General features: G+C 37.5%; 1 protein-coding gene across 3 annotated transcripts in view; it reads right to left on the bottom strand.

The window, feature by feature from the left end:
• Positions 1-22133, bottom strand: part of KIF21A (kinesin family member 21A) — a 175153-nt gene that overhangs the window by 86452 nt on the left and 66568 nt on the right. For 2 of the 3 annotated variants that reach the window (XM_061129910.1, XM_061129901.1), the window contains exons 2-3: positions 19347-19406; positions 18427-18476 (exon numbers count right to left, since the gene is read on the bottom strand). The exons of the other annotated variant lie outside the window; for it this stretch is intronic. In XM_061129910.1, the coding sequence (XP_060985893.1) occupies positions 18427-18476; positions 19347-19370 (74 nt within the window). In that variant the 5' untranslated portion in view covers positions 19371-19406. The remainder of the gene's footprint in view (positions 1-18426; positions 18477-19346; positions 19407-22133) is intronic. 3 annotated transcript variants of the gene reach the window in all.

The raw sequence follows: 22133 nt of genomic DNA, 5'->3' as shown, positions 1-22133 counted from the left end.
TCTACTGTTTCATAATCAGGACAAAATTTTCCATTACCTAAATGTCTTTATACACTGTCGCTTCTTTTTTTGCTTGAGTTATTCTGATCTCATCCCCATGTGATTTTGGTAGTTGTCTAGTTTACTCAATAATCTGACCTGATTCCCATTTTGTATGGCTCTTTTACTTGCAGCTCTCTGTAACTAGCCCACTTGGCACCTGGTGAACACCTTCGTTCTTCTTACAGGATACCAATAAATCTGTTCCCTGAACAGATCTTTTGCCTTTTTTTAATGTGTCAGTAGATGATCATTATTAGTGAACAATACTTATTAGTGTTCAATGTGATATCTTAATGTGAATTATATCCTACTAGTTTCCTCTGTTCTATTTCTTAAAAGTTAGGGCATTCTGTCACCACAACTAAGTGACTGAACTTTTTGTCCCTTGTTTGATTCTCTCCTAGTTCATTCTAGTTAGTAGACACCACCAAGAATTTTCATTACTTTAACCCTCTACCATCTATTCTAGAAGAGACATTCTGACACACAAGAGGAACTCGCTACAACATTTGTGGCCTTGCTGATTTATTTTCCTAAAAGAACAGGCATAAGTAACACAAATCCACAACAATCTTCCCCTAAGTGGATCTTTAATTACAATGATGGTTGATGGGAAGAAGCATAAGTAACATAATCATAAGTAACACAAATCCACAACAATCTTCCCCTAAGTGGATCTTTAATTACAATGATGGTTGATGGGAAAAAGCATATTTCTTCAAGACATCCACGAAAGAAGCACACCTCAGTAATGCCACTAAAGAGATTAATCTTGAAAAAAGCCTAAGAACAATAAAGAACAGCAGTGTGTACCAGGGATCAGGAAGTATACACTTCTGTGAATAACAGAGATGGTGAGGACATACTTTTTAATACATTAATGATGAATCACTTTTTAAAATTGCTCAGAAATCTTACCCTAACCTGTATGATTAGCTATGTATCCTATTGCCTCATCTCTCTGTGGTCCAGCTGACTCAAGTTTTTTTCTTACTTAGGAGCACGAAAATATATGCTCAGACACATAGATTTGCAATTAAAATACTTAAAGCACAGCACATATACTAGTCCTAGCTCAGGCAACATAACCAACCTGCTTAATACACAGAAAAAAACTTACAGAAAATAGAAAAAAGTGAGAGGGCAGAAGAATATGTTAAAATGAAGGAACAAGATAGGATCTCAGAAAAGAACTAAACAAAATAGAGATAAGCAATCTACCTGAGAAAGAGTTCAAGATAATGATCATAAAGATGATCACTGAACTAGAGAGAAGAAAAGGTGAAACAGATGATCACAGTGAGAATTTCAACAAAGAGTTAGAAAATATAAAAAAGAAGCAATCAGAGCTGATGAATATAATAACTGAAGTGAAAAATACACTAGTGGGAAAGAACAGCATGTTAATAACCTTGGCATACCAAGTAGTTTCCAAATTGGTCAACATTTAAATTCTTTGCCAGTGATTTCAAGAAAATCACTGGAATCAAGAATGTCAGTAAGTGTGGTTATGCTAGAGGTTCCTTATTAAATCTATTACATTACATATTGAAACGTAATACTGAAATGTAGGGAAAGAAATGTCTCCCATTTGATTCTTAAAACACACACACACACACACACACACACACACACACACACACACACACACACACCAGATTAGCAATCTTGAAGACAAAGTAGTGAAAATCAGCCAAGCTAAAAGGGTAAAAAAGGGGACTTTAAAAAATGAGCGACAATTCAAGGAACCTCTGTGACAACATCAAGAATACTAACATTTGCATTATTAAGGTTCCAGAAGGAGAAGAAAGAGAAAGGGGTAGAGAACCTGTTTGAAGAAATAATAGGTGAAAACTTTCCTGACTTGGGGAAAGAAACATACATTCAGGTCCAGGAAGCACAGAGTCCTAAACAAGATGGACCCAAAGAGGTCCACACCAAGATACAAGTAAATGGCAAAACTTAAAGATAAACAGAGAATCTGCAAAGCAACAAGAAAAAGCAAGTCATTATAAACAAAGAAATTCCTATAAGATACTTGAATTTTCAGCAGAAATTTTGAAGGCCAGGAGAGAATGGCCCAATATATTCAAAGTGATGAAAGAAAAAAAAAACATACAACCAAGATTGTAAGAATATTCTATTCAACAAGATTATCATTCAAAATTGAAGAAGATAAAGATTTTACAGACAAGCAAAAGTGTAAGACTGTGTCACCAATAAACTGGTTTTATAGGAAATATCAAAGAAACTTCTCTAAGTAGAAAAAGTCACAACTAGAAATAAAGCAGTTATGAAAGGAAAAATCTAATCGTAAAGGCAACCATAAAGCTAGTAGGAAGGCTAAAAGACAAAAGAAGTAAAAGTACTACCTTGAAAAGTAAAATCATTAATACCTACAATCAGTAGTTAAGGGATTCACAAAACAAAAAGATATAAAATATAATGCCAAAAACATAAAATGCTGAAAAGGGGAGGGGATAGTAAAAATGAAGACCTGTTATAATGTGTCAAACTAAGAGATTATCAACTTAAAATAGACAATGATACACATAGGTTGCAATATATAGGATAACCAGAAATTAAACACCTATAAAGATACACAAAAATAAAGAGAAAAAAAATCTAAATAAAACTCTAAAGGTAGCCATCAAATCACAGGGGAAAAGAGCAAGAGAAGAGGAAATGAACAGAGGATAACTACAAAAATAACCAGAAAACAAGTTTAAAAGTGGCAATAAGTACATATCTAGTAATAATTACTTTATATGTAAGTGGACTCAATGCTCCAATCAAGAGACAGAGGGCTAACTTGATTTTTTTTTAAAGACTTATTATATGCTGCTTACAAAATACTCACTTCAGATCTAAAGGCATACAGGAACTGAAAGTAAGGGGATAGAAAATATCCCATACAAATGGAAATCAAAAGAAAGTGAAGGCAGCAATACTGATATCAGACTTTACAAGGCAAAGATATTATAAAATAAAGGTATCAATCCAACTAAAAGATATAACAATTACAAATATGTATGCACTCAATAGAGGAGCACCTAAATACATACAACAAATGTTAACAAGTATAAAGTGGAAATTCATAGTAATGCAATAAAAGTAGGGGACTTTAGCACCCCACTCACATCAATGGACAGATCACCCAGACAGAAAATCAACAAGGAAACACAGGCCTTAAATTTAACATTAGATCAGCCTGGGAATTAATAGATACACAAAAAATATTTCATTCAAAAACAGCAGAATACATTCTTTTCAAGAGCATATTGAGCATTATCCAGGCTAGATCTCATGCTAGGCCACAAAACAAGTCTCAATAACTTCAAGAAGACTGAAATCATATCAAGTGTCTTTTCCAGACATAATGGAATGTGACTAGAAATCACCTAAAGGAAAAAAAAATTTTTTTCTTTAGCCATAAAAAAGAATAAAATCTTGCCATCTGCAACAACATGGATGGATCTAGAGGTCATTGTGCTAAGTGAAATAAATTGGACAGAAAAGGATAAATTTCATATGATCTCACATATGTGCAGTATCTAAACAAAGAAGACAAAATGAAAAGATATTCACGGATACAGGGAATAAACTGGCAGTTGTCAGAGAGAAGGGAGAGTGAGACTGGGCAAAATAGATGAAGGGTATTAACAGGAACAAACTTACAATTATAAAATAAATAAATCACAAGGATATACAGCATAAAAATATAGTCAATAATACTATAATAACTTTGTTTGAGGACAAACAAACTATAAAAACTTTGTCTGAGGACAAACAAACTAGGCTTCTCATAGTGATCATTTTATAATGCATTCATATATTGAATCAGTATGCTGTACACCCAAAACTAGTACACTATTGTATGCCAACTAGCTAACGATACTTCACATACAAAAACAGAAACCTGCTTTTTGGTTAATAGTGTTTTTCATTTAAAATAAAGCCTAATAATGATTATTAGATCTATTATTTTATAGAAATCTTATATTACATGTTGAGATATACTAGGCAGAACTCTACTAAAGTGCCATTCCTAGTAACTTTGGTTTCTAGTCATTGCAGTTAAGCTTCCTCACACTATAGCAGTATAATCAGTGGTTCACAGGATGAGTTCAGACAAGAAAGCTCAACAGAAGTTGACAGAAGTTGAAGTTTATAAACCTGAATTTGGATTGCATTCCCCACTCCACTACTGTTGGACAAGGCTACCCCAAACATGGAAGACACAACCATGAGGAAGGAAGGTAGGATGTGGAATGTGGGGTTTTTTCCCCTCAAACAACACTGGATTCCTAACATCTAAATTCATTTTCTATTGCTATGTATCAAATTTCTATTAACTTAGCACCTAAGACAATCCAGATATATTATCTCACATTTTCTATAGATAAGAAATTCAGGCTGAGACCTCTGGTCAAAGTCTTATCAGGCTTAAATCAAACCATCAGCTGGGCAGCATTCTTAGAGTTTCAGGATTCTCTTCCAAGTGCATTCAAGTTGGTGAAAAAATTTATTTGCTTGCAGTGGTAAGACTAAGGTTCTGTTTTCCCTGCTGCCACATGAGGATCTCTCAACTCCCACATTACACTGTCAGGTTCTGGCTGTATAGCCCTCTTACAACATGATTTTCTTATTGCTTCAAAACTACCAAGAAAAAGTTCCTGCTCCAGTCTGAAGCTGAGTCTTATATAACATAATGCAATTAGGGGAGTGACTTCTCATCACTCTTGACAAATTCTACTGATTAGAAGCAAGTCACAGATACTGCCCACACTGAAGCAGAGGAGATTTCAGAATGGCATGAACACCATCCCTTTAGTGTTGATCAATGATGCAGGCAAGGATCACTGAATGTCACCTTAGAGTTTCTCTGCCACGGTCAAGAAAGTTCTTTCTCAGAAAATGTGGTATTTGATTAGACACATTAAGAATGAGGAATCAACTATGTGAAAGCAATGGGCTAAGGAGGCATCCACTGGGAATGCAGGGAAGGGGAAATGGGAAAAGAAAGGAGATAGAACTGAAATTGATTCCTCCCAGTAGCCATATTAGTTATCTTTTCATTTCATCACTTGGTGCCAATGAATGCAAATAAAGAGACAGTGTAAGTTTTATAAATCCAACTATCTAAGTTCTCAACAATTTCACACCCCAAGAGGTATGCATTAAGATGAGGGACACAGAAAAAATGATGTATGTCTTCCTGGAGTGGCAACTTTACAAAAAAGTAATGTACTCTTGTTAAAAAACAAACATATTTATAGAATGAGTAAATGAAATGAAGTACAATCTAATTTTTCAGATAAAACTTGAGGCCTCCCACCAAGAAATTTCCAATTTGAGAGGGTATTACACATTTTCTCTCTCTGCAATTAGGTGAACTTTGGTGGAAATGCTTGACACCCAATGCTATTTTGCTTCTAGTCTCTACTTCAAACCTCGTTAAATATTAATGAGGGGAAACAACAAATCTTAAGACATAAAATTTTCAGCACATAATCTCAAATGTAATAGACATGAGCATATTTACTGCAGTCTTTACAGAGCAAGCTACAGACTAAATTGTTAAAAAGACATTTAAATTTATATATCATGTAGTCCTCCCACACATGAGTCTAGGGCATTGTTCAGTTCAGTTCAGTCTCTCAGTCATGCCCAACTCTTTGTGATCCCATGGACTGCAGCATGCCAGGCTTCCCTGTCCATCATCAACTCCCAGAGCTTGCTCAAACTCATGTCCATTGAGTTGTTGATGCCAGCCTACCATCTCATCCTCTGTCATCCCTATCTCCTCCTGCCTTCAATCTTTCCCAGCATCAGGATCTTTTCCAACGAGTTGGTTCTTCACATCAGGGGGCCAAAGTATTAGGGTTTCAGCTGCAGCACCAGTCCTCCCAATTAATATTCAGGATTGATTTCCTTAAGGATTGACTGGTTGGATCTCCTTGCAGTCCATGGACCCTCAAGAGTCTTCTCCAACACCACAGTTCAAAAACATCAATTCTTCGGTACTCAGCTTTCTTTATAGTCCAACTTACTCCATATATGGCTACTGGAAAAACCATAGCTTTGACTAGATGGACCTTTGCTGGTAAAGTAATGTTTCTGCTTTTTAATATGCTGTCTAGTTTGGTCATAGCTTTTCTTCCAAGCAGCAAGTGTCTTTTAATTTCATGGCTGTAGTCACTGTCTGCAGTGATTTTGGAGCCCAAGAAAATAAAGTCTCTCACTGTTTCCATTGTTTCCCCATCTATTTGCCATGAAGTGATGGGACCAGATGCCATGATCTTAGTTTTCTGAATGCTGAGTTTTAGGCCAGCTTTTTCACTCTCTTTCACTTTCATCAAGAGGCACTTTAGTTCTTTGCTTTCTGCCATAAGGGTGGTATCATCTGTGTATCTGAGGTTATTGATATTTCTCCCAGCAATCTTGATTCCAGCTTGTGCTTCATCCAGTCTGGCACTTCACATGATGTATTCTGCATATACGTTAAATAAGCAGGGTGACTACTTAAAAAGAAAGACATTAGTTTGCCAACAAAGGTCCGTCTAGTCAAGCCTATGGTTTTTCCAGTAGTCATGTATGGATGTGAGAGTTTGACTGTAAAGAAAGCTGAATACAGAAGAATTGATGTTTTTGAACTGTGGTGTTGGAGAAGACTCTTGAGAGTCCCTTGAACTACAAGGAGATCCAACCAGTCCATCTAAAGGAGATCAGTCCTGGGTGTTCACTGGAAGGACTGATGTTGAAGCTGAAATTCCAATACTTTGGCCACCTGATGCGAAGAGCTGACTCATTCGAAAAGACCTTGATGCTGGGAAAGATTGAGGGCAGGAGGAGAAGGGGACGACAGAGGATGAGATGGTTGGATGGCATCACCAACTCAATGGACATGAGTTTGGGTAAACTTTAGGAGTTGGTGATGGACAGGGAGGCCTGGTGTGCTGCAGTCCATGGGGTTGCAAAGAGTCAGACATGACTGAGTGACTGAACTGAACTGAACTGAACTGAAGCAGGATGACAATATACAGCATTGACACACTCCTTTCCTGATTTGGATCCAGTCTGTTGTTCCATGCTGGGCATTGTTATAAAGCCTTTTTGTTCACTGGTTGGTTGGTTTTGGTTTTGTTCTTGAAGATCCAAATGCATATCCTATGTTTTGTGGCATAAATTTTTAACAATAGTCCAAAGTCTATTCTTTCATTTTTCTTTAAAAACATATTTCTATTAATAAAATTTTTATCTGAATACCCTGCATATTTCAAGCCTCCTTGCAGCTAGTTGTGGCCATATGGTTAAGTTTGGGTTAATGTGAACAGTTAAATAGAAGAGATGGCCTTCTCTCTCTTTTTTTTTTCCCCTCTTCCCAGTGCCTGAAATGCAAAAGTGGTGGTGGTGTATCATCTTGACTCATGTGGACAAGAGCAACACTCAAAGGATGGTGGAGCAACAAAACAGAAGTATCCTAGATCTCCAATACAATGGAACATAGCTCTAGGCTGTGTATGCCCAGGCTGTAAGGTGGAAGGCTCTATTTTGATTAAGCCTTTGTAATTTAGGGTCATTGTTAGAGCAGCTGAACCCATTGCCTAACTAACACAGAACGTGATAGCTGCCCTATCAGAACCTGGGCTTTCCAGATGGCTAAACAGTAAAGAATCGCCTGCCAATGCAGGAGATGTGGCTTTGAGCCCTGGGTCTAGGAGATCCCCAGAAGGAAGAAATGACAACCCACTCTAGTGTTCTTACCTGAGAATCCCATGGACAGAGGAGCCTGGTAGGCTACAGTCCACAGGATCACAAAAGGTCAGACACAACCGAACATGCACACACATGCTATCCGAACCTACAATATGTGGTACTGACTTGGAGATTGAACAATAAGTGATGATGAACAGAAAGCAAGATGATAAGTTTGCTGACTCTTGCTATGCCAAAGCAAAATGTTTAATAGAACTGTCATCTTGAAAGTTAGTACTTCAAAAGTAATAACTAAGCCTCCAGCTTGAGAAAAAGTGAATGGAAAAAGTATGAATGGTACTATGCCTGGCTACCTTTTTGATTCTTCCAACAACAGCTTTTAAGAGATATAAATTCAGCCTAAATAAGGAAGTCTTAAGCGGATATGGAAAAGGATTCAGAACTGCTCATCCCACCTGTAGTTTGAAACCTAAATTGACTGAGTGCCTAGTGAGTGTGTGGCTACAGTGGGTTTTAAACCTAATTCTTCTATATTCCAGTCACACGTAGTTAAAACAAGAGGTTCAGAAGGTATTGCTTAAACTGATATGAACCTGAGATTCCAAGAGTTCAACAGTTAATGGGATTCAGCCCAGCAAACAGAAAGATATTAAGAGAACTTCCTTCTCATGTAAGCTTCAAGATAACTGACCTTGATTTAGAAATGGAGGGATTTGCTGAACACAAAGGCCAACAATTAAAATCCAGTTATTTATCTAGGAAACAAAATTGAATTGATTAATGTTTGGCTATGTTTACTTGCACTTGAAATTAATCAGTATAAATAGGCAGAAAATGCAGTAACAGTTTTGAGGGGATGTACTACACACACTGGCTCAACGGTAAAGAATCCACCTGCCAATGCTGGAGACGTTGAGTTCCATCCCTGGGTTGGGAAGATGCTCTGGAAAAGGGCATGGCAACCCACTCCAGTATTCTTGCCTGAGAAATCCCATGGACTGAGATATATGGCAGTCTCAAGTCCATGGAATCTCAAAGAGTCAGATATGACTGAGCAACTGAGCACGCACACGCACACACACACACACACACACACACACACACACACAGACTATAAAAGCTGATTATTGTTCAACACAAAAACAACCTTTTAGGCTGTCTTACCTGCACTAGCAGAAAGCCAACTTTGAATGCCATCTAATCCCTACAAAAGGTATACTTTTTTAAGGCCCACTTTAGACCAGACTTCCCTGGTGGCTCAGATGGTAAAGCGTCTGCCTGCAATGTGGGAGACCTGGGTTCGATCCCTGGGTCGGGAAGATCCCCTGGAGAAAGAAATGGCAACCCACTCCAGTATTCTTGCCTGGAGAATCCCATGGATGGAGGAGCCTGGTGGGCTACAGTCCACGGGGTCGCAAAGAGTCAGACACGACTGAGCAACTTAACTAACTTAACTTTTCAAGGGACTATTAGGTTTCCCATCTTGCCCTTTTCCAAATGGGAGTGTCTTATTCTGCTTCTCTTCTACCTCTGTCTTTGGTATGTGTTACCTTGCCTCGTATTTATCACTGTATATTGGATGTGTATTTCGGGGGAGCGGGGAGGGCGGAGCAGATGGCAGATAAATTGACTTTCAGATCAGATGTGCCAAACATAAGAAGTAATATCAGGGATTGAGAAAAAGAACAGCCCTCACATTACACAGATATAATGAATTATGAGAAGGATAAGACTTGGAGATGGAGTAGGTAAGTTTCATGATGAGGAGATAAGAGTGCACATAGCAGAAACTATTAGATGTCTACCCAAATCCATGTTCTTTTTTCAAAGTAATGGGAATTTTAGCTAGGTATATAGCATCCTTCACTGCCTAGCTTCCTTTGCTGCTACACATGGTGATATGGCTGAATTCTGCCTAATAAAACGCAAGAAAATTGATGTGTGCTACTTCCAGCTCAATTCCTTTGAAGAAAGGATAAAGTCCTCCCTTTTTAGTTTCTTGATGGGAGGTAACCATGGTGCTCTCCATCCATAAACAAGATCAACATCCAAGGGACAGCAAAGTGAAAACATGGAAGGTGACTGGGTCTTCTCCAGGGGTTCCAACCTCTGGAAATTAATGCCTAATGATCTGAGGAGGAACAGATATAATAATAATAGAAATAAAGTACACAATAAATGTAACACACTTGAATTGTCCCAAAACCATCCCATCCTCCCCAGTCCATGGAAAAACTGTCTTCCACAAAACCTGTCTCTGGTGTCAAATAGGTTGGGGACTGCTACTGTAGATTCCCTGATAATCTTGGAGTAGCATAATAATTTCTATTGTATCTAAACAACTGAGGTTTTGGATCTCTGTGACAGCAGCCAAGCATGTATCCTTATACATGCTTAGAAAACTATGCCATGAAACTTTTCAACCCATTATATAGATACATGCAGAGACACATAGAATAGATTTAAAAGCCTATTCCAGCTAAACTGTTGGGTAATTTAGATCATGACTCATTATCGGAAGAGTTAACTCTGTAGATTGATAAGAAGTCCAGGGCCCTCAAGGAGGAGAAAAGGACAAACATTTTTTCTACATTGCTTTATCTTAGTAACTAGACATTTTTTCTTAAACTCTGAGTTGTTATGACAAAATCTAACTTTCTTTAAGCCCAGAGCTAACAATTACTCAACAAAACAACTCATCTTGCTTAAGGGTATGTTTTTTCTTAAGCTCTGAACTAATGATTATATAACAACAATGTATCTTGCTCAAGGACATGTTTCCTCTTCTGACTAATCTTGTTATATTAAGATGTATATTGTGGGAGTGTGTCTAGTAAGACCTTTCCATTGTTAGTTCTAATCTTAATTTAAGATTTAAGATGTATGTTGTGGGAGTGGGCCTGGTAAAAGTATATAAGGCCTTGATAAGACTAGCAGTGGGGCACTCTCTGTCCCCCTTCTGATGTCTATTTCAGAAGCTTTCTCTGTCCTTTTTCACTGTAATGAAACTTCTGCCACACAAAAGCTCTGAGTGATCAAGCCTGGTCCCTGGTCCTGAAGCTAAATTTTCTTCAGCGAACACGAATCTGACATCGTTCACCTTAAGCTATCACCATGGTAATTCTGTAGTTTCTAAAACCATTTGCTACAAAATAATAATAGTGACTAAAATACAGTGATAAATTACCATTTGCTTTAAAAAATTAAGAAAACTAAACCATCTAAAATCTCACTGAAATGAAATACATTCTATAATAGAAATTGGTAAGCACAATAAGAATGCCCTGAATTATAAAATTTAGGAAATAATTTGTCAAGGTGACATTTCTTAATATATAATTTCTGTATTAGTACATACATCTTTTAGAGTCATTAGAACTGAAATTTTTCATCAGTTCATCTCCTCAATTAAAAAAATTACTTTAAAATGAAAATATCTGTAATATAAATTTAATATTAGCTTGTTGTTACTTATATATAGTCACTTAATATGTATTCAATAAAAGCTTATATACATATTCACATTGCCTAAAAGTCCAGAAACAAAGAAAAATAGTTAGGAAAATTACATATACGTGTTTATGTGTCACAGCACAAATTATGCTTTTCTTGTATCTTTTAAATATAGAAATTTGATTTGTGCATTTGAGTGCTATATAACAATAAAAAAAATACTGTATCATCTATAACACAGCTTTCAAAAGAGCAACATGTGATATAAATTGACAGATACTATGTTTCATGGTGCACTAGCTGGCTGCCCTAATTGGCAACTAAAATATATGCTCCCCACAGAGCTATTTTCACTGGATCTGCTTGCCATAGCCCCTGAACAGAACCCTTATAAGACAAATAATAAGCCAATAAGCATTTAAACTATGAAAGAACTTTAGGGCAGACACATTTACCATAATTGGGTATCTTCCATTAGCCTTTAGGGCATGTGGAGATTCTGCGGGTACTGGGAGACTGACAACCTCCTATGAGCAAATGACTCCTGGCACATCTTTACCATTACTTCCTTGAAGTACAAGGCACTTTTTCTGAGCTATCTACTTTTACAAAGATGAAAAGCCTTTAAATTTTAAACTCGCAGAAGCTTAAATAATTTAATTCCATTTCAATTGATGATTACATGTTGTAAAGATTTTTATAAGTGGTTTCCACCATGCAGCCTATCCCTCTGTTCCTAGATCTTGTGGGATGTCATGCAATCTAGGATTTGAAGACGTAACACTCTCTTCTTCCCTTATTCCACCTACCCCCACCACACACCTTAACGTCATGTGGTATATCTGTTTTTATCCCACACAAATTTCCACTCAAATTATACTTTTCAAAATATGCTTTGCTGCTGCTGTTTCATCGCTAAGTTGTGTCCTATTCTCTGAAACCCCATGGACTATAGCCAGCCAGGCTCCATGGTCCACGGGATTTCCCAGGCAGGAATATTGGAGTGGGTTGCCATTTTCTTCTCCAGGGCAAATTATGCTTTAGGGGATGTTAAAAACTATAATATCTCTCACTTATCTTGTTGTGTCTCTCTTCTCCCATTTAGAACTATGCTTTCTACCACACAGGTTCTTAGACAGGTGGGAGAGGGAAGACTATGGAAACAATTCAGAATGGCAAAAACTGAGCTCTCTCCCAGCTGTGTAATCCACCCACGGTACAACCTTTATACAGTATGAGTATTCAGTTAATTCCTCCTACATTTTCATGAAAGTTATTCAATAAATAGCTGACTGGTTGTCTTAAAGAAGGGGAAAACCATTTGTAAGCATTTAATGAGATGATTAACAATATTGATGGAGATAATATTTATCATGTTCACTATATATGCCAGTCACTTTACATGTGATATTTTGTGCCTGCAGCCACAGCATGCCTTTACCATCATTTCTCCCAGTTTCTGTTCATACAACTGTTGGCCGGTCCTCTCAGTCTGCAGTGATGCACATTTTATTGTATATAAAGAAGGTTACCCTAGTTTTGCTCAGCATTTCTTTGAAGAATCTCACTGAACACTTGCATTCCAATCCAATGGTTATTCCATTGTTTCTTTGTGGAAAACTCAGCACTTATACACCTTTTATCAATCATTTGTATTTGCCAGATAGTGAAATAAATGGTAGTGTTCAGCCAAAATAAAGTGCATGACACTGGGCACAGTTTCCTCAGCTCCAGGAGGCAGCTGGTGTTCTCATTAGCTGAAACCAATTGCAGTTCAGTGTACTCACATTCAAGGAACCATGCACCACCATCTGTTGGGTTGGCTCTCACTGGTAAAGAGCATAAAATAAAATTCAGACCATGAGAAAATGTATACTATAAAGGAACTAGACTAGATGTTATATATGCAAGGATTATCATTTCAAAAGAAAATGTTTCAGAAACAAATAGCAATAAAGAACCTGCTGTGTACTAAACTCTTTTTGATCTTCTGCAGATTTTCAGCTGCACTAGCATCACCTCCTAATACTGTTACCTATCCCAGCCTTACCTGGAAAGAGGGCTGGGCTCCTGGTGTTGCCCTGGAACTGCAGCGGCATGGAACCAGACATGGTCCGACAAAACTCAGAGGCCCTGGCCCCTACCACTGCTATAGACTCCAAAGATGAACTGCTCCATAGGTTACAGGATCTGGCTTCCCAACAGCTGCCCAAAAGGCTGAGAGGAAGAACCCAGTAGGACAGGAGGCAAATACTGACCAATAAATGACAAGCGAGAGGAAGAAGAGGCAGACAAATTATTCCACTTTCTTCCCCCCAAAAGACTATTGTAAAGTGAGTGTTTCCACACAGCTTATCCAGAGACATCTCTAAACACATGCCTATGTTTTCACTTCAACATGTATACTTTATGTTTACTATCCCATTTTCAAAGTTTTGCTTAGTTTTTCCCTCTGTCTTGTTACCCTCAGACTGTACTCCTGGCAAAAGCATCAGCATGCTACTAGGCTTTGCCTCAGCTCTGTTGTCTAGGAAATCAGGGTAAAATAAACAGCATTAAACTAACTGAGGCATCTTTTTTATATTTTCCCCAAAGGAACAAGAGGGAAGAAACAGCATTTTAACTACCACTGTGCATACAGTGGAGTAAGGAGAAAAGGAATTAATACAGGTTGAACATTTACAATATACCTGGAATTATAGTAGATTTTAAAGTTATTTCATGTAATCTCATTTAATCCTCACAAATACCATGTAACTTTATCACTGGAAAACAAGGAAATGTAAGAAAAGAGGTTAAGTTTTTAACTTGTATATAATACTGAGTTCAGCACAGCAGTACAGACAGCACAGCTTGGATTCAGTGTAGTAGTCAGTCAGCTGCTCAGATAGTAAAGAATCTACCTGCAATGCAGGAGACCAGGGTTTGATCCCTGGCTTGGGAAGATCCCCTGAAGAAGGAATAGCTACCCACTCCAGTGTTCTTGCATAGAGAATTCCATGGATAGAAGAGCCTGGCAAGCTACAGTTCATGGGGTTGCAAACAGTCAGACAGAACTGAGCGACTAACAATATTCAGTGTTCAGATGAGTCCAGGTGTGCTTCAGAAGTTGAAAATCTGCAATGCTAAACCAAACTGCAGGAAATCCTTTAGTCCTCTTTTTCCTCTCATACTGAAGGTGTGTTTTCATAATTTTCATTTCACTATTCTGATGCTAATCAAAGCTCGGTTCAGTTCAGTCGCTCAGTCGTGTCCGACTCTTTGCAACCCCATGAATCGCAGCACTCCAGGCCTCCCTATCCGTCACAAACTCCCAGAGTTTACTCAAACTCATGTCCATCGAGTCGGAGATGCCATCCAGCCATCTCATCCTCTGTCGTCCCCTTCTCCTCCTGCCCCGAATCCCTCCCAGCATCAGGGTCTTTTCCAATGAGTCAACTCTTCGCAAGAGGTGGCCAAAGTATTGGAGTTTCAGCTTCAGCATCAATCCTTCCAATGAACACCCAGGACTGATCTCCTTTAGGATGGACTGGTTGGATCTCCTTGCAGTCCAAGGGACTCTCAAGAGTCCTCTCCAACACCACAGTTCAAAAGCATCCATTCTTTGGTGCTCAGCTTTCTTCACAGTCCAACTCTCACATTCATACCTGACCACTGGAAAAACCAATATCTTGATGAGACAGACCTTTATTGGCAAAGTAATGTCTCTGCTTTTTAATATGCTATCTAGGTTGGTCATAACTTTCCTTCCAAGGAGTAAGCGTCTTTTAATTTCATGGCTGCAGTCACCATCTGCAGTGATTATGGAGCCCCAAGGAATAAAGTCTGACACTGTTTCCACTGTTTCCCCATCTATTTCCCATGAAGTGATGGGACCAGATGCCATGATCTTAGTTTTCTGAATGTTGAGCTTTAAGCCAACTTTTTCACTCTCCTCTTTCACCTTCATCAAGAGGCTTTTTAGTTCCTCTTCACTTTCTGCCATAAGGGTGGTGTCATCTGCATATCTGAGGTTATTGGTATTTCTCCTGGCAATCTTGATTCCAGCTTGTGCATTTTCCAGCCCAGCGTTTCTCATGATGTACTCTGCATATAAGTTAAATAAGCAGGGTGACAATATACGGCCTTGACGTACTCCTTTTCCTATTCGGAACCAGTCTTTTGTTCCATGTCCAGTTCTAACTGTTGCTTCCTGACCTGCATATAGGTTTCTCAAGAGGCAGGTCAGGTGGTCTGGTATGCCCATCTCTTTCAGAATATTCCACAGTTTATTGTAATCTACACAGTCAAAGGCTTTGTCATAGTCAATAAAGCAGAAATAGATGTTTTTCTGGAACTCTCTTGCTTTCTCGATGATCCAGCGGATGTTGGCAATTTGATCTCTGGTTCCTCTGCCTTTTCTAAAACCAACTTGAACATCTGGAAGTTCACAGTTCACGTATTGCTGAAGATACGTGGCTTGGAGAATTTTGAGCATTAATTTACTAACGTGTGAGATGAGTGCAATTGTGCGGTAGTTCGAGCATTCTTTGGGATTGCCTTTCTTTGGGATTGGAATGAAAACTGACTTTTTCCAGTCCTGTGGCCACTGCTGAGTTTTCCAAATTTGTTGGCATATTGAATGCCACACTTTCACAGCATCATCTTTCAGGATTTGAAATAGCTCAACTGGAATTCCATCACCTCCACTAGCTTTGTTCCTAGTGATGCTTTCTACGGCCCACTTGACTTCACATTCCAGGATGTCTGGCTCTAGGTGAGTGATGACACCATCGTGATTATCTGGGTCATGAAGATCTTTTTTATATAGTTCTTCTGTGTATTCTTGCCACATCTTCTTAATATCTTCTGCTTTTGTTAGGTCCATACCATTTCTGTCCTTTATCAAACTCATCTTTGCATGAAAAGTTCCCTTGGTATCTCTAATTTTCTTGATGAGATCTCTAGTCTTTCCCATTCTGTTGTTTTCCTCTATTTCTTTGCATTGATCCCTGAGGAAGGCTTTCTTATCTCTCCTTGCTATTCTTTGGAACTCTGCATTCAAATGGGAATATCTTTCCCTTTCTCCTTTGCTTTTCACTTGTCTTCTTTTCACAGCTATTTGTAAGGCCTCCCCAGACAACCATTTTGCCTTTTTGCATTTCTTTTCCATGGGGATGGTCTTGATCCCTGTCTCCTGTACAATGTCACGAACCTTTGTCCATAGTTCATCAGGCACTCTGTCTATCAGATCTAGTCCCTTAAATCTATTTCTCACTTTCACTGTATAGTTAAGGGATTTGATTTAGGTCATGCCTGAATGGTCTATTGGTTTTCCCTACTTTCTTCAATTTCAGTCTGAATTTGGCAATAAGGAATTCATGATCAGAGCCACAGTCAGCTCCTGGTCTTGTTTTTGCTGACTGTATAGAGCTTCTCCATCTTTGGCTGCAAAGAATATAATCAATCTGATTTTGATATTGACCATCTGGTGATGTCCATGTGTAGAGTCTTCTCTTGGGTTGTTGGAAGAAGGTATTGCTATGACCAGTGCATTCTCTTGGCAAAACTCTATTAGCCTTTGATCTGCTTCATTCCGTATTCCAAATTTGCCTGTTACTCCAGGTGTTTCTTGACTTCCCACTTTTGCATTCCAGTCCCCTATAATATAAAGGACATCTGTTTTGGATGTTAGTTCTAAAAGGTCTTATAGGTCTTCATAGAACCATTCAACTTCAGCTTCTTTAGCATTACTGGTTGGGGCATAGGCTTGGATTACCGTGATATTGAATGGTTTGCCTTGGAAACAAACAGAGATCATTCTATCATTTTTGAGATTGCATCCAAGTACTACATTTCAGACTCTTTTGTTGACCATGATGGCTACTCCATTTCTTCTAAGGGATTCCTGCCCACAGTAGTAGATATAATGGTCATCTGAGTTAAATTCACCCATTCCAGTCCATTTTAGTTTGCTGATTCCTAGAATGTCGACATTCACTCTTGCCATCTACTGTTTGACCACTTCCAATTTGCCTTGATTCATGGACCTAACATTCCAGGTTCCTATGCAATATTGCTCTTTACAGCATCAGACCTTGCTTCTATCACTAGTCACATCCACACCTGGGTATTGTTTTTGCTTTGGCTCCATTCCTTCATTCTTTCTGGAGTTATTTCTCCACTGATCTCCAGCAGCACATTGGGCACCTACTGAAAGCTCAGAGGTAGCCAAATAGCACTTTTACTAAACCAATTCTGTAAATTCAGCAAAACATGCAATACAGATGTCATCATCATATCAAATGCACAGTCTTTGTCTACCTGCATTTGTTAAGGACAGAATCTGTTGAGTTTCAGCTAATTCAACTTCATTTTCTCTAGCAAGGTCTTTAAAGGAACAAGGCTTCCTTGGTGGCTCAGACAGTAAAGCGTCCGCCTGCAATGTGGGAGACCTGGGTTCAACCCCTGGGTTGGGAAGATCCTTTGGAGAAGGAAATGGCAACCCGATCCAGTACCCTTGCCTGGAAAATCCCATGGACGGAGGAGACTTGTATGCTACAGTCCACAGGGTCGCAAAGAGTCAGACTCGACTGAGCGACTTCACTGCACTTTAAAGGAACAACTTGTGGTTCTATCCAAGCAATCTCCATAACTGTCATTGGCAAACCAATTTCCAAACAATCAGATATAAATAAATTATTAGCTTGCAATTTTTCAGAGCTACAGACAGAAAGATAAATGAAGAAAAATGAAATGAGTATACAAGATCTATGGGATAACATAAAAATCCCAATAAATACATAATAAGGGTTCAAGGAGAGAAGGAGATAAAAATAAATTTGAAGAAATTTTAGCTGAAAACTTCTCAAAACCAAACATGGAAAAGATTTAGGTATATAAGCCACAGAAGGTCCTAAACAGGATAAACCCAAACAAATCCACACCAAAACTTATCATAATTAAACTGGCAAAAGTTAAAGAGAAGATTCTAAAGGCAGCAAGAAAAAAAACAAAGAACCATTGACAAAAGAACCACTATAAAGCTAACAGCAGATTTCTCTGCAGAAAATTTGCAGGCCACATGGCAGTTGCATGATATATTCAAAATCCTGAAAAGGAAAAAATGCAATCTAGGACATTCCACCCAGCAGGATTATCATTTAGAATAAGAGAGATAAAGGATTTTTCAGACAAGCAATAACAAAAAGAATTCAGCAATACTAAACCTACCCTAAAAGAAATGTTGAATGGTTTTCTCTAAATGGAAAAGAAGCAAGAATCTATAGGAAATGGGAAATTTCATTAAGAAAGGTAAATATATAGCAAGGATTAAAGATCACATAAGTCAGTATGTAGATTAGAAAACAAAAAAAAATATAAAAGTAATTATAACTACAATAGACAGTAAAAAGACAGGCATGAAGATGTAGACCAAGACATCAAAATAACAAAATGTGGGGGAGGGGTGAAATGAATCTCTTAAAGAATTTGTTTGAACTTGAATATCAGTTTGAAGCAAGTAGATATAATTATGGGCCAATATACATGAACCCCCATGGTAACCATAAATAAAATCTACAACAGATTTACAAAAACCAAAAGAAAGGAACTCAAATATACTACAAAAGAAAATCATCAAACTGCAAAAGGAAAAACAAAAAGAAGAAAGGAAGAAAGGAGAACTGCAAAAATCAACCGGGAAACAAGGGAATGATGGCAATAAGTACATATCTATCAATAATTACTTTAATGTCAACAGACTAAATGCTCTGATCAAAAGACATAGGGTGGCAAATTGGATGGAAAAATCAAAGATCCTGTAATATGCTGCCTATAAGAGACTCATCTCAAGGTGAAAGACACACACAACACTGGAAGTGAGGGGATGGAAAAAGGTATTTCATGCAAATAGACATTGACAAGAAAGTGGGGATAGCAATACCTATATCAGATAAAATATACTTTAAAATACAGGCCTTAAAGAAAGACAATGAAGGGCATTATATAATAATAATAAAGGAATCAATACAGAAAGTAGGTATTGTATTCATTAACATATATACATCCAATATAGGAGCACCTAAATATGTAAAACAAATACCAACATAATGAGACATTGACAATAACACAATAATAGAAGGAAACTTTACCATCCCAGTGACGTCAATGGGCATATCATCCAGACAGAAAAATCATAAGGCAGCAGAGGTCTGAAATGACACAACAGACCAGCTAGACTTACTTGGTACCTACAGGATACTACATCCCCCCAAAAGGAAAATGCACATTGTTTTCAAGCTCACACAGAACATTCTCTAGTAGAAACTACATCCTAGGTCATAACACAAGCCTCAACACATTTAAAAGGATAAAGTCGTCTTTTTCAAACTACCACAGAGAATGAAATAAGGGAACACACCCAAATTAATTTTATGAGGCCTGCATGATTCTGATGTAAACAATAGACCAAGACAATACAAAAGAGAAAATTACAAACCAATATCTTTGATGATTATAGATGCAAAAACCCTCAACAAAATATTACCAAAAGTTATCCAAAAATACATAAAAAGCATCACACGCTATGATCATGCTGAATTTATTCCAGGGTCACAAAGATGGTTCTAAGTATGTGAATCAACCCATGTGAGACACCACATTAACAAAAGGAAAGAAAAAAATACCACATGATTTTCTCAATATATGTAGAAACTGCATTTGACAAAACTCAATACTCATTCATGATAAAAAGTCTCCTCAAAACAGGGACAGGGGGAACATATCTCAACACGACAAACACCATTTATAAGAAACACACAGCAAACATTATTCTCAGTGGTGAAAAGCTGAAAGACTTCACATTAAATTCAGGAACAAGACAAGGATGGCCACTCAGACCACTTCTATTTGACACAGTACTAGAATGACCACAGTACTCAGACAAGAAAAATAAAATACATCCAAATTGAAAGAGAAGAAGTAAATCTGTGACTACTTGTAGATGACAGGACACTTTATATAGAAAACCTTAAAGTCCATACACAAAAACTATTAGAATGAATAAATGACTTCAGCAAAATAGCAAGATTAATATACAGAAATCTGTAGTGTTTCTATATATTAACAATTAAATACCAGAAAGTTAAAAAAAAGTTTAAAATTTCAGCAAAATATAAATAATTAAAATAACTAGGAATAAATTTACCAAAGGAGGTAAAATAACTATATACCATAAATTATATTGATAAAAAAAATTGAAGATGATAACAAAAACTGAAAACATACCCCATGCTCCTTGCCTGGAATATGGTTAAAATGGCCATACTATTCAAGGCAATCTACAGATGTAATGCAATTCCTATCAAAATACACATAACATTTTCCACACAACTAGAAAAAAATAATCCTAAAGTTGGTATGGAATAACTAAAGACCCAGAATTGTCAAAGCAACCCTGAGACAACAGAACAAAGCTGGACTATATAATACCGCCAGAACTCAAGATTATACTACAAAACCACAGTAATCAAAACAGTGTGGTACTGGCACAAAAACAGACACCTAGACCAACAGAATAGAGCCAAGAGCCCAGAAAGAAGTCCATATACCTATGATCAAATAATCTATGAAAAAAGAAGCAAGAATATGCAATGGAGAAAATGTCTCCTCCATAAGTGATGCTGAGAAATTTAGAGAGCTATATATAAAATAATGAAATACAACAATAAATGCAAAATGGTTTAAAGACCTAATTTTAGAAGAGAACATATGCAAAGCAATCTTTGACATAAACAGTAGCAATATTTTCTTACATCAGTCTCACAAGGCAAAATAAATAAAAGCAAAATAAACAAATGGGACCTAATCAAACATAAAAACTTTTACACAACAAAGGAAATAATGAACAGTCAACCTATGTAATGGGCTAAAATATTTGCAAATTATGGAACAAACAAGTGGTTAATATACAAAATATTCAAAGAGCTTATAAAACTAATACCAAAAACAAACAATTAAATAAAAAATGGGAAGAACTTTTGACTAGGTATATTACAAAAGAAGAATATGAAATAATAATAAGAATATGAAAAGATGTTCAGTATCATTATTACTAGATAAATGTAAATCAGAACCACAAATTACTTCACAACAGTCAAAATGGTCTATCATCAAAAAGTTACAAATAGTAAGTGCTGGAGAGGATGTTGGTGGGAAGGTAAAATTATGTAGCCACTATGGAAAAAGTGTGGAATTTCCTTTGCTATTGTTCAGTCACTCAGCCACGTCTGACTCCACAAACCCATGGACTGCAGCATGCCAGGCTTCCATGTCCCTCACTGTCTCTCGGAGCTTGCTCAAACTCATGTCGATTGAGTCGGTAACACCATCCAACCATTTCATCCTCTGTCAATCCATTCTCCTCCTGCCTTCAATCTTTCCCAGCATCAGGGTCTTTTCTAATCAGTCTGTGCTTCACATGAGGTGGCCAAAATATTGGAGCTTCAGCTTCAGCATCAGTCCTTCCAATGAATATTCAGGATTGATTTTCTTTGGGATTGACTGGTTTGATCTCCTTGCAATCCAAGGAATTCTCAAGTGTCTTCTGCAACATTAAAAAGCATCAATTATTTGGTGCTCAGCCTTCTTTATGGTATAACTCTCATATCCATACATGACTGAAAAACCATAGCCTTGAATATATGGAACCTTGTTAGCAAAATAATGTCTCTGCTTTTTAAAATGCTGTTTAGGTTTGTCATAGCTTCTCTTTCAAGGAGCAAACGTCATTTAATTTCCCGGATGCAGTCACCATGTGCAGTGATTTTGGAGCCCTTAAAAATAAAATCCCTCACTGTTGCTATTGTTTCCCATCTAATTTCCACGAAGGGATTGGACTGGATGCCATGATCTTCGGGATTTGAATGCTGAGTTTTAAG

Source organism: Dama dama, chromosome 3 (genome assembly GCF_033118175.1).
Source record: "Dama dama isolate Ldn47 chromosome 3, ASM3311817v1, whole genome shotgun sequence".
NCBI classification, from domain to species: Eukaryota; Metazoa; Chordata; class Mammalia; order Artiodactyla; family Cervidae; genus Dama; species Dama dama.
This window is presented reverse-complemented; position numbering and strand designations above follow the sequence as displayed.